The sequence below is a fragment of the Mastigoproctus giganteus genome, chromosome 14 (genome assembly GCF_048544385.1).
Source record: "Mastigoproctus giganteus isolate SK-2022 chromosome 14, ASM4854438v1, whole genome shotgun sequence".
NCBI lineage: Eukaryota > Metazoa > Arthropoda > Arachnida > Uropygi > Thelyphonidae > Mastigoproctus > Mastigoproctus giganteus.
In genome coordinates, this window is record NC_143588.1 from 10,805,363 (window position 1) to 10,818,741 (window position 13,379).

At 38.4% G+C, this 13,379-nt stretch overlaps 1 protein-coding gene across 3 annotated transcripts in view; it reads left to right on the forward strand.

Annotated features, from left to right (window-relative positions):
• The window catches only part of LOC150074975 (ATP-binding cassette sub-family C member 1-like), an 889,139-nt gene that overhangs the window by 792,510 nt on the left and 83,250 nt on the right, over positions 1–13,379 (forward strand). For all 3 annotated transcript variants that reach the window (XM_090388347.1, XM_090388349.1, XM_090388348.1), the window contains one exon: positions 7,547–7,713. In XM_090388347.1, coding sequence (XP_090244473.1) covers positions 7,547–7,713 — 167 coding nt within the window. The remainder of the gene's footprint in view (positions 1–7,546; positions 7,714–13,379) is intronic.

A 13,379-nucleotide genomic window follows, 5' to 3' on the forward strand; every position in this document is an offset into this window, starting at 1 on the left:
TGTGACTTATGAAAAACCCATCCCAAATTATTCTCAAGCATCAGTTCTCTGGCAAAAAAAAAAAAAAAAAAAACCTCGCATAAACTTCTTCATTGAGGTGACTTCGTTAATGTCTTGTTAAAAAACCCAACTCAGAACTGTCCCAAGAATTAATTTCCTATTTTAATAACCTTTCCAGTGCATCAGCAACATCTAGATGACCACTTATTCAACTTTGATATCAAATGCATGTTCACTAGTGTACCACTTGAGGATGCCAACACTTTCCCAGCATTATTCTATCAGGGAGATGTATACATGAGCCACCTCATCCCACTTTCAATTAGCGACATCATGGGACTCATAGGTATGCCAAATAAACCAGACTATAAAAAAGGTGATTTTGATTGTCCTTAAAATAAAAAATAAAAAAATAAATAAAAAACCACCATTGCCACTCCCTTCACAGCTGTTTCGGTGCTGTTTGTCACCTTGCTGGGGGGGGGGGGGGGCGCAATCAAGGCATAAACAGATGGCAGCCCATCAGATAATATGTTCACTGATCAGAGAACTTCAAATCTGACTGCACAATTACCCCCCAGGTACTTTTCATTCTCCACCTCTCTGAGTGTAGTACCAAACAATTTCACTTGTCAATGTTAAACTTTAGTTGCCACTTTTCAACCCATCTGCCTAACTTTTCTAGATCCTGTTGCAGTAGCATACTGTCTTTAGTGTCATTAACAACCTTGCCAACCTTTGCATAATCTGCAAACTTGAACATTAAGACTGATATACCTTCATTGATACACTGATGAATACACAAAATAATGGACACTGCTCTTCGTGGACTAATGTTATTAGTCCACGAAGAGCAGTGTCCATTATTACCACTCTGTCATCTTCCGCTCAATCATCCCTTTATTCATTGCAGCAACTTACCCTTAATGCCATACCACTCCAATTTGAAAAGCAGTCTTCCATATTCCTGAAATCCAAGTATATGATATCAAAATTATTTTTTGCATCCACTTTCTTTGTGACCACATTGTAGCATCCAATCAAATTGGTCAGACTAGACTTCCCCTAAACAAACCCATGCTAAGTCTGAACTATTACTGCAGTCTTGTCTAGGTGATCCTGCATCACTTCTTTAACCAGATTCCATTATTTACCCCCTAACAGAAGTTAAACTAACAGGTCTATAATTATTTGTGTCACCCTTTGAATCCCCTTTGTGAATTGGGGATACATTTGCACATCTCCAATTCATGGGGACCTCCCTTGAATCTAAAAATGCTCTCATAATTCTGGCCACTGGTTTGCTAACTTGCCTCGCTGCCTCCTTCAATATAACTGGATAGATTCCATCTGCCCCAGGTGCCTTTTTTATGTTTAACTTCAACAATTTCTACTCCACCTTGCTCCCTGTTAGAGTTTAGTAAACTCCTGTTTTCCCCTTCCTTACAGAATTCCTCATATGTGAATGTAGATGAAAAATACTCATTCAGTTTGTCAACTGTCTGACTAGGATCATCAATAATCAAAACATCAAATGGACCAATCTGATTCAACCCCTTCCTTCTAGAGTTTACATAAGTAAAGAATTTTTTGTTTTCCTTTGCATGTGTGTCACCTGATAATTTTATGTGCATTCCATACATTTTTCTTCTCTGCCACAAGCCTTATTAATTCATCTTATATCCATTTAGGTCTAAACCTTGAACAGTATCTCTTAGTTGGTATGAAAAGCCTAGTAACTTCCAAGATTAATTCCTTGAAGACTTCCCATTTAGAATTCACCATTGATAACATCATCAGTTGATCCCAATATATAGAATTTTAAAAATGCCTGAGGTCACTGAAGTCACCTTTACGGAAAACACCCTTCCCTTTACTCCTGATGGTAGTTATATCTTTAATTAAATCCCACATCAGCACACTGTAATCACTGTCACCTAGTGATTCCTTTATCTGCAAATTCTTAATGCATGAATAATCTCTGGTAATAATTAGATCAAGAGTATTACTCCCTCTGGTTGCCCCTCGGAAATGTTGCTGTATAAAACAATCCTGCAATAAATCCACAAAATTCTTGCTAGCATGTGAGTGACCAATCCACAAGTTCCAGTCAGTTTCTGGAAAGTTAAAATCGTCCATTATAAGACATTCTGATTTACTGGCCCACTCTATTTCTCTGCACAATTGCTCATTATACTCATCAGATCTATTAGGCCTATAACAGACACCTACTCTCAATTTTCCTTTGCCAGTGCTTATTTCACACCAAACAAACTCAACACTGCATTGTCCACCAACATCAATTGGATGCACTTCATTAGATTTTGTTTCTTAACTACCAGCATGACCTCAAATTTATTTACTATACTTCTATCAAATATAGTAAATCAAATTTATTTACTATACTTCTAGCATTGTATACAGATGCAAGTATACATGCATCTGTTCTTATTCTTAGTTACCCTACCTAAGGGTAATTTAATATGACAATTAGATCAATAAAACCACAAAAAATTTTCAAAATGTACCAACTTCGTGGAACTGAAAATTCTTTGCCTGCAATTAATTTGGTATCCTGAAAGAGGCCTCTGAGGTCAGGAAAACTCATATCTAGGAAATAAACTCATACACCGACCATTGAACAAAATTTACTGTAACTAAAATTTTTACAAATAGTATAAAAATATAATATAAAACAAATTATTTACAATAAACTAATGACTGTACATTAAGGAATACTAAAAACTGTAATAAAAGATCGTTTACAATAAAATAAGCTAAAATATAAAATTAAAAGCGCTAAAAACCTGGAGCTTTCGAGAGCGTCAGCTCTCTTCTTCAACAGTAATATAACTTTCTGCAACATCTCCTTAAATAGCAGGTTCACGGTACTTCCACACGTGGTATTCCTCCACGTGGTTCAATCGGCACATGGTCAGAACCGGAAGCAGAAATGTCTCGAGTACGTGGCAAAGAAAATCATTCATCCGAATTTAATACAGTTGTTTCAAAAATAGGATGAATACGCATGCCTCTATCTCTATTCATGGTATTCTTACTGGATGAACCAATCTGTAAACCCTCGAGCCATTTACGCTTTCAGTATCCGTGTGCATGATCCAAAATAATAGCGTCCTCTGGGGAGATTTGATGCTGCTTCTCCCAAAAATGCTCGGCCACACCAGACTTACTGTAATCAGCGGTTCTTATGGCATTTAAATGTTCCCCCAGGCGATCCCTAAGCCGTCGTTTTGTTTCCCCCACATAACACTCCCCACAATCTGGGCCTTCTATTCTATAAATAACTCCACTACTGAGATCTTTTGGTATACGGTCTTTGACACGCTGTGTACAGTTTCCTGGGTGGAGGCTGTGCACAGCTGTGTCTCAGGTCAAAGACCGTATACCAAAAGATCTCAGTAGTGGAGTTATTTATAGAATAGAATGCCCGGATTGTGGGGAGTGTTATGTGGGGGAAACAAAACGACGGCTTAGGGATCGCCTGGGGGAACATTTAAATGCCATAAGAACCGCTGATTACAGTAAGTCTGCCGTGGCTGAGCATTTTTGGGAGAAGCAGCATCAAATCTCCCCGGAGGACGCTATTATTTTGGATCATGCACACGGATACTGGGAGCGTAAATGGCTCGAGGGTTTACGGATTGGTTCATCCAGTAAGAATACCATGAATAGAGACATAGGCATGCATATTCATCCTATTTTTGAAACAATTGTATTAAATTTGGATGAACGATTTTCTTTGCCACGTACCCAAGACATTTCAGCTTCCGGTTCTGACCGTGTGCCGATTGAACCACGTAGAGAAATACCACGTGTGGAAGTACCGTGAACCTGCTATTTAAGGAGATGTTGCAGAAAGTTATATTACTGTTGAAGAAGAGAGTGCGCTCTCGAAAGCTTCAGGTTTTTAGCGCTTTTAATTTTATATTTTAGCTTATTTTATTGTAAACGATCTTTTATTACAGTTTTTAGTATTCCTTAATGTACAGTCATTAGTTTATTGTAAATAATTTGTTTTATATTATATTTTTATACTATTTGTAAAAATTTTAGTTACAGTAAATTTTGTTCAATGGTCGGTGTATGAGTTTATTTCCTAGATATAATTAATTTGGTTTTATTTGTTTATCACAGCATATTTCAAAACATCATCTGCAATGAAATTTGACCATGTCTCCTTCTTTTGGTTCCCACTATGTTGTCATATACGTTAAAAAGGGACACCCTGTATTTATTACCAAACTAAATCATCACGAGGCAGTATTTTAATTTTACCTACCTCAACATGGGCGCCTGTATGAGGTGACGGACCTATCAATGATGCTGCTCTAGATTAGTAACAATGGGATCCAACACCCACTTAGGTTCCAGGCTAACATCATGCAAATTCATCATTTGCAATGGGCTGCGACCTGTGGAAATTTGGTAAGGGGGAGGATCTAGGTGGTTGAGGGGGCACAGTTTCAACACACACCACTTTGGCCCCTGCTTCGACAAGGTGGTTGGTCCTGGGTGGCTCGGCCAGAATCAGTCAACTAGTGAGTTTGCCTGCAAGGGTCAGTTATTGAAAAAAAGTCGCGAGTTAGGGTTGTATGTGAAGGTGTCGCAATTCTGCCAGACACTTTCACATACAACCTTGTCGATCAATTCGGCCCTGGAGAGATTGTGCATGGCTCATGGGGTAGAATTTTTTTCAGCATGGTCTGTGCTTGTTGACAGCAGAGACTGCTTTTACAGAGATGGTTTACACTTAAATAGAAACGGTGAAGAATATTTGCTGATGCTATCAAGGCAGTATTAGGTGGGTCTGAAAACTACTAGCTTGGAGGGATACACAGACTAACAGAAGCAGTACAAGAATCATTTTTGCCACAGACAGAGGCAAAAATGATTCTTGTACTGCTTCTGTTAGAATAAGCAGCAGTCTGGAGATTTCAATGACTGCTGGGAATCATAGTGGAACAAATAAATACATTGGCTATGTTAGAGTAACTAAGAGTAGAAACAGGCAGTTCCATGTACACCAATGCTAAGAGTATAATTAATAAATTTGATGAGTTTGAAGTGCTGGTCAAGACATCAAAGGTAGATGATGTTGGGATATCAGACATGGTGTCACACAGATATAAGCAGTGCAGAATTGGAATTTGGCAGTACAATGTGTACAGAAAGGATAGACATGACAGGAAGGGAGTAGGGGTTATGCTGTTAGTTAAAAAACAAAATCTAAGGAAGTGCATCCAATTGACGTGGGTGAACGATGCAAGGTTCAGTCAGTTTGGTGTGACATGGGAAAGGGAAAATGAGGGTAGGTGTGTGTTATAGGCCTAATGAATCTGATCAGTATAATGAGCAATTGTGCAGAGATATAGAGTGGGCCAGTAAATCAGAATGTCTTATACTGGAGGATTTTAACTTTCCAGATATTGACTGGAACTTGTGGGTTGATCACTCGCACACTAGCAAGACTTATGGATTTATTGGATAACTGTTTTCTACAGGAACATGTTCGAGAGGGAACCAGAGTGAGTAATATTCTTGATCTGATTATCAGCAGTGATTATTTGTGCATTAAGAATTTGCATATAAAGGAACCACTGGGTGACAGTGATCATAATGTTCTGATGTGGGATTTACTTGAAGATGTATCTGCCATCACGGGTAAAGGGAACGACTTTTGCTTTTGTAAAGGTGACTACAAGGGTCTCAGACAGTTTTTAAATTCTATATGGGATCAACTGATGATGTTACCAACGTTGAATTCTAAATGGGAAGCCTTCAGGGATTTAATCTTGGAGGCTACTAAGCTTTTCCTTCCAACAAAGAAATACTGTTCAAGGTTTAGGCCTCCATTGATGTCTAATGAATTAATAAGTCTCATGGCAGAGAAGAAAAATGTATGCGATGCATATAAATTATTAAGCCTGTGGCACATATAAAATGGTCTGTAATCGAGTCGCAAGGGAGGTTAGGCAGGTGAAGGCAGATTGCGAGAAATCTTTGGCAAAAGATGCAAAGAAAAACAGTAAAGAGTTCTTTACTTGTGTGAACTTAGAAGGAAAGGGATGTATCAGATTGGACCACTTAACATAGATGACTATTGATGATCATGCTCAGATAGCTGATAAACTGAATGAATATTTTGCATTTACATTAATGCAAGAGGAGTTATTCAAGGAAGGTAATGCCAAACATTTATCAAACTCTAACAAGGAGCTAAGTGATTTTGTAATAACTGAGAGCAAAATGGAGGAGAAATTGTTGAAGTTAAACATAAGGAAGGCATCTGGGGTAGTAGTAGTGGCATGTGATGCAAGAAAGCAAGTGTATGAGCTTATGCAGCATCAGCCAAAAAAAAAATTACAAAACAATTCCCTCTAAATGTTTGTCCAGTTCCTCCTTAAATTTATTTAACCTATCAACTTCCATAATCACAGATGGAAATTTGTTCCAGCAATTAACCACCTGCAAATTTCCGCACATCTATTCCACGTCTGTCCTTCCTCAATTTCAGTTTATGCCCCCTTAGGTTCATAATCTGAACAAGTGGAAGAATCCCATCAGAATTCAGCGTACTCAACCCATTCAAGGCCTTATACTCCTCAATCAGATCACCTCGCAGGTGCCTAGTCTCCAGCTGCTGCAATTTGCAGAACTTAAGCCTCACCTGGTAAGAGGATCCTTTCATTATCCTCACCAATCTTGTTGCCCTTCTCTCTACATGTTCAAGCAAATCTACATCCTTCCTAAAATGAGACCTCCAGACCGGCACGCAGTACTCAAGACGTGGCCTGACCATTGCCTTATACAGAGGGACAATCATCTCCTTTTCCCTGCTAGCAAAATTACTGTATATCAATGACAACACCACATGATCTGCTCTGGCAGCCTGTCTGCATTGCTCAGAAAACTTCATATCTGACTGCACAATTACTCCCAGGTCTCTTTATTTTCTACCACCGTAAGTATAGTACCACACAATTGGTACATTTCTCTGCGGTTACTTCTACCCATATGCAGTACTTTGCATTTGTCAAGGTTAAACTTCAGTTGCCACTTCTCGGCCCATCTGCCCAAATTTTTTAGATCCTGTTGCAGTAACACACTGCCATTACTGTCATTAACAACCCTGCCATATATCAGTAAGTGTTCCAGAGGATGTGAACTCAGTTGCTGCATTCACCTACTATCTGTCTACTTTATAAGCAGTGATTATTTGTGCATTAAGAATTTGCATATAAAGGAACCACTGGGTGACAGTGATCATAATGTTCTGATGTGGGATTTACTTGAAGATGTATCTGCCATCACGGGTAAAGGGAAGATGTATCTGCCATCACGGGTATGATTAGGTCATACAAGTTAAACAACAGTATATAATTATTACTATTTCATGTGTTCTTTTAGAAACTGCAAATTGTGTAGATGATGTAATAAATAGATGCACTACTATACTTTAGTATAAAATTATTAGTTATTCATTTTCTAAACTGATCCTGAATATAAATTATTTATTTTTAAACAGGATCCAGTTTTGTTTTCTGGTACATTACGGATGAATCTTGATCCTTTTAACAAGTATAATGATGATGAAATATGGACTGCCTTGGAACATTCACATCTGAAAACCTTTGTATCATCTTTAGAAGCAGGACTAGAACATAAAATATCGGAAGGTGGTGAAAACTTAAGGTATTTTTTATTTATTTATTTATTTATTTTTGTTTTTTGTTTTCATGTGCGTGTGTATGCCAGTTTTCTTTTTAATGATTAACTCTCCCACACTGTATTAATATGAAAATTCAACTTGGTGCAATTGAAAATGTGGGTGCTGCTGGAATTAAAAAAAGGGGAAAAAAAGCATTATCATTTAAAAACATGTACAATGTATTAAAAGGATGTTAAAGTTCTTTACTGCATCCTTTAAAATTGAATTTTTTAATTCAAGCAATTGCTTCCATAGCAATATCTACAATATGGGCTATATGGTATCAGTGATAATTTTCCAATAAAGTTTTACTTGTAAAAGTGTGACTAAAAATAGCAGCTATGTTTGTTACCACAATATTATTAATTACTCGATAATAAGGAATTTTACCTGTGATTTATTCCATGGTACTTTTATAAAACTCAACCACTGCCCAGTTTACTTAAACACCCCCTCCCCCACCAGCCATTTTTTATGACAGAAGGAATATTTCCAGATTGCATTCTAACAGCTGGACTATAACAAATAACAAATGATTTCTCAAGAAGCACACCACAATTATCATCAATAACAGAATAAGGGTGATTGGAACTCACTATACAGACCTTTATCCACTAAAACACAACAATTCATAAAAACCTTCTCAAAGTGTGACTAAAACAAAAACCTTGAGTTTGTTTTTGTCATACTTCAAAAGAAAGTTTTTGTTATGAATGCCCATAAAAAAAATCAGATCTGAGTATTAGGTGTTCTGCATATGCCTATGTGTCAGTTCGTGTAATGATAGGCTTCAGCATTTGTTAAGAATGCCATGAGTGTGTAATAAAAATTAACATCACAGGTCAGAAAAGTTACTTCTAGAGGTATGTAGATGTCTAATATTGGTTTTGATTTCATGTCATTGTTTCAGTTCGAAGTATGTTAGTTCGATTATAATTTTCTGTTGATAATGTAAAATCTGAGTACAAGTTTTTGGTCGATATTGTTTGGTCAATTGTTGTTTTTCTGTTGTTAGTGGAATTCACATTCTGATATGAAATTCTTATTTCAATTGTTATAAATCTTATTGCAATTTTTTAGTGCTAGTATTCAGCTAGTACAGCTTGGCATACCAAATGCATCAGTTACTTATGGGCCACTGATATGACACAATTTTCGAATGCATCAGCACTTCAATTCCACATGCAGCCATCAGTCCACAATACTGGAAAATTATTCTGTCATTGTTTCCAATTTGCAGAACTGTTTCCACCAATGCCTTGCAGGTTTTGTCGGGCTTCATGCCACTTTATTTATTTTTGGTGTACAGGGCATTCTGTTATTTTTTACGTAAGGGTATTTCACTTAATTTTATGGGTTATACATCTGACATAACTGTAGACCGTAATAAAGAGAAATTATAAGTTATCTGATAAATGTTTGGCAGAATTCATTCTTTAAAGTTGTTCAACTTTAAAGAATAATATACCAAATTTTAAAATGGTAATGAACATGTATGCCTTTTAAATAGAAATAAGTATGATTCTTTGCAGGACTTTACAGGGCAGTTTTCAAGAAAAGACGACAAATGTTATGTTATTATTGTCTGTGTAAAGGACTTGAGTTACAATATTTTTCTCCCCCTCCCTCCTGCCTTTTAGCATTAGCATTAGTAGAGGCATTTAAGAAAGCAAGCTTATGCAGCATCAGCCAAAAAAAAAAAAAATTAGAAAAAAAATTAATAATGATAAATAAATAAAAAAATAACCACTTCCACTTTACCCCTCTGTTCGTTCAAAATACCTGTCCAGCTGAGCCTTAAACTTATTTAGGCTATCAACTTCCACGACAAGGGATGGAAGTCTATTCCACCAACCAACCACCCGCTGGCTACAGGCAAATTTCCTCACGTCTATCCTACATCTGTCTTTTCTCAATTTGAATTTATGCCCTCTCAGGTGATTATTCTGAGCAAGAGGAAGAACCCATCAGAATTTAGCATGCTCAAACCATTCAAGGCTTTATACACCTCTATCAGATTACCTCGCTGGTGCCTAGTCCCCAGACACTGTAATTTGCAAAACTTAAGCCTTTCTTCGTAAGAGCACCCCTTTGTTCCATTCACTAATCTAGTTGCCCTTCTCTGTACTCGTTCCAGCATCTCTACATCCTTCTTGAAATGAGGCCTCCAGACCTGTATACAGCTCTGGGGTTGCTGTTTCCCATATGTAGTACTTTACATTTGTCAATGTTAAACTTCATTTGCCACCTCTCAGCCCATCTACTCAACCTTTCCAGATCCTGTTGCAGTAGCATAGTGTCAGTAGTGTCCTTGACAATCCTGCCAACCTTCGTATCGTCTGCAAACTTGGACATTAAGCTTGATATACCATCATCAATATCATTTATAAATATTGAACCCTGAGTGACTCCACTAATAACATTAGTCCACGATGAGCAGTGTCCATTGATTACCACTCTCTGTCTTCTCCCCCTCAACCACCCCTTTATCCATAGCAGCAATTTGCCTCCAATGCCACACTACTCCAATTTGTGCAGCAGTCTTCCATGTGCAACAGTATCAAAAGCCTTTCTATGATCCAAGTATATAATATCAAAGTTATTCCCTGCATCCAGTTCTTCTGTGACTGCATCATAGTATCCAATCAAATTGGTCAACCATGCAACAAAACCATGCTGTGTCTGAGCTATAACTGGTCTTGTCTAGATGATCCTGCAGTGCTTCTTTAACCAGTGCCTCCACTAATTTTCCAGGAACAGAAGTTAAACTAACAGGTCTATAATTACTTTGGTCGCCCTTTGATCCTCCTTTGTGAATTGGGGTCAAATTTACACATCTCCAGTCCATGAATACTTCCCCTGAGTCCAAGGAAGCTCTCATAATTATGGCTAAGGGTTTGCTTACTTCCTTTGCTGCCTCCTTTAATATAACTGGATAGATTCCATCTATCCCAGGTGCCTTTCTTGTGTTTATCTTCCACAATTTCTCCTCTACTTTACTCTCAGTTATTACAAGATTCTCTAGCTTACTGCTAGAGTTGAATACACCTCTGGCATTCCCCTCGCTGAATAACTCCTCATGTGTGAATGTCGATGCAAAATATTCATTTAGTTTGTTAGCTACCTGAGCAGGATCATCAACAGTTGACCCATCAATATCAAGTGGACCAATCTGATTCATCCCCTTCCTTCTAGAGTTTAAATAAGTAAAGAACTCTTTGCTGTTTTTCTTTGCATCCCTTGCCAAAGATTTCTCGTAATCTGCCTTCACCTGCCTAACCTCCTTTGTAACTTGGTTACAGATCAACTTGTATCTATCATAGGCTTCTGTGTCACGTGTTAATTTGTATGTATCCCATGAATTTTTCTTCTCTGCCATATGTCTCATTAGTTCATCTGACATCCACTTAGGCCTAAACCTTGAACAATATTTCTTAGTTGGTATGTAAAGCCTAGTAGCTTCCAAGATAAGTTCTTTGAATGCTTCCCATTTTGAATTTGCTGTTGGTAACATCATCAGTTGGTCCCACTGTATAGAATTTAAATACTGTCTCAGTCCATCGTAGTCGCCTTTACGAAAGCAATAACCCTTCCCTTTACCCCTAATGGTAGTTACCTCTTTGAGTAAATCCCACTTCAGCACACTGTGATCACTGCCACCTAGTGGTTCATTTACCTGCAGATTCTTAATGCATGAAGAATCACTACTGATAGTCAAATCCAGAGTATTACTCCCTCTAGTTACCTCCCGAACATGCTGATGTAGAAAACAGTCATCCAGTAAATCCACAAAAGCCTTGCTAGTGTGTGAGTGACCAGGCCCCAAATTCCAGTCAATATCTGGGAAGTTAAAATCCCCCATTATAAGATGCTCTGATTTACTGGCCCACTCTATTTCCCTGTACAGTTTCTTATTATACTCATCAGAGTCATTAGGCCTATAACACACTCCTACTCTCAATTTTGATCTCCCAATACTTATGTCACACCAAACTGACTCGACACTGCACTGTCCAGCAATGTTGACTGGCTTCACTTCCTTGGATTTTATGTATTTCTTAACTAATAACATAACCCCACCTCCCTTCCTATCCTGTCTATCCTTTCTGTAGATATTGTACTCCCCAAATAGCTGACCAGGCTAGCCAGGTGGGTAAAGTGCCTGCCTGGCAACCCAAAGGTCGCGGGTTCGAATCCCGCCTCGGGCTTGGATCAAAGTACTGCAAAAACTTTGGGAGGTGCACTGTGGCCACAGAAGCTGATGCGCCAACAACTACCAAAAAAAAAAAAAAAAACTCCCCAAATTCCTGTTCTGCATTCCTTATATCTGTGTGACACCACGTCTCTGAAATCCCCACAATATATGCCTTTGATGTTTTGAGCAATACATCAAATTCATCAAATTTATTTACTAAACTCCTAGCATTGGTGTACACACAAGTATACGTGCACCTGTTCTTTTTCTTAGCTACCCTAACACAACCTATGTGTTTATTTGTACCCCAATGATTCCCAGCAGTCTCTGAAATATCCTGCATCTTATTTTCCAGGCTGCAGCTCATTCCAATAGAAGCAGTGCAAGAATCACTTTCACCTCTTTTATGTCTTAGTCTTGGTTGACTGTAGCTGGGTGTTGGGGGATACCCTTCCAGTTTCAGTCATAGTAATGTTTGACTGTGAATGGAGGGAAGGAAGATATACGAGGTGTGTCTAAAAAGTAATGAGACTGGTGCTATAAAAATTTTTATTAACAACTGAATTACAAATCAACATTAAACATTACACCCTTCAAAATAGTTCCCTTGCGAAGCCATACCCCGCAAAAAATGTTGCTTCCACGCCCGGTAGCAGTGCTGGAAGTTTTCAACTGAAAGTGCCTTCACCTGGTCTGTTACGACCTTTTGGGTGTTGTCCACAGTTCCAAAATGACGACCTTTGAGGTGGAATTTGGGCCTGGAGAAAAGGAAGGAATTACATGGACTCAGATCAGGCGAGTGTGGGGGCTGCGGAACCACTGGAATACCCCTTTTTGGTCAAAAATTCGGTCACGGAAATGGCAGTGTAACAGGGAGTCCGCAATCTATAGCCGGACAAGATTAATACCCTTTTCTGAGTCATTCAAGGACCTCACAATAATATTGTTGATTAACTGTTTGTCCTTGAGGCACAAATTCCTTATGAACAACACCATGACTGTCGAAAAAACAAATTAGCATGGATTTGATTTTCGATTTGCTCATTCTTGGTTGGTCCTTGAGGTTGTCGCAGATATTCTCTTAGATATGCCAGACAAGCTGTACTTGCTTCCTGGGAGTCTAAAATGCTGATGGAACTGATATTCGGGTGACACTCAAGTCAAGTGGACTCAATTTCGACGAAGTCCGGATGGTCTGTGTCAGCAAAATACTCTGCTTGGAACCTTCACAATGGTGGGACTGTTAGTAATCCTGTATATAACAGGATTACTAACAGTCAAGCACACTGTGTGTCCACCCAGGTGTGAACCAACGTAAGCAGGCATTGAGCTGTGGCGCCCACAACACATGGAGGAATGCTGCCCCTCTGTGTTATCAGGCAATACTAGGTGGTAGATGACTCATCAATTGGTTCAATACCACCACTTTGCTTATTGGAGACTTGAAGTGGTGGA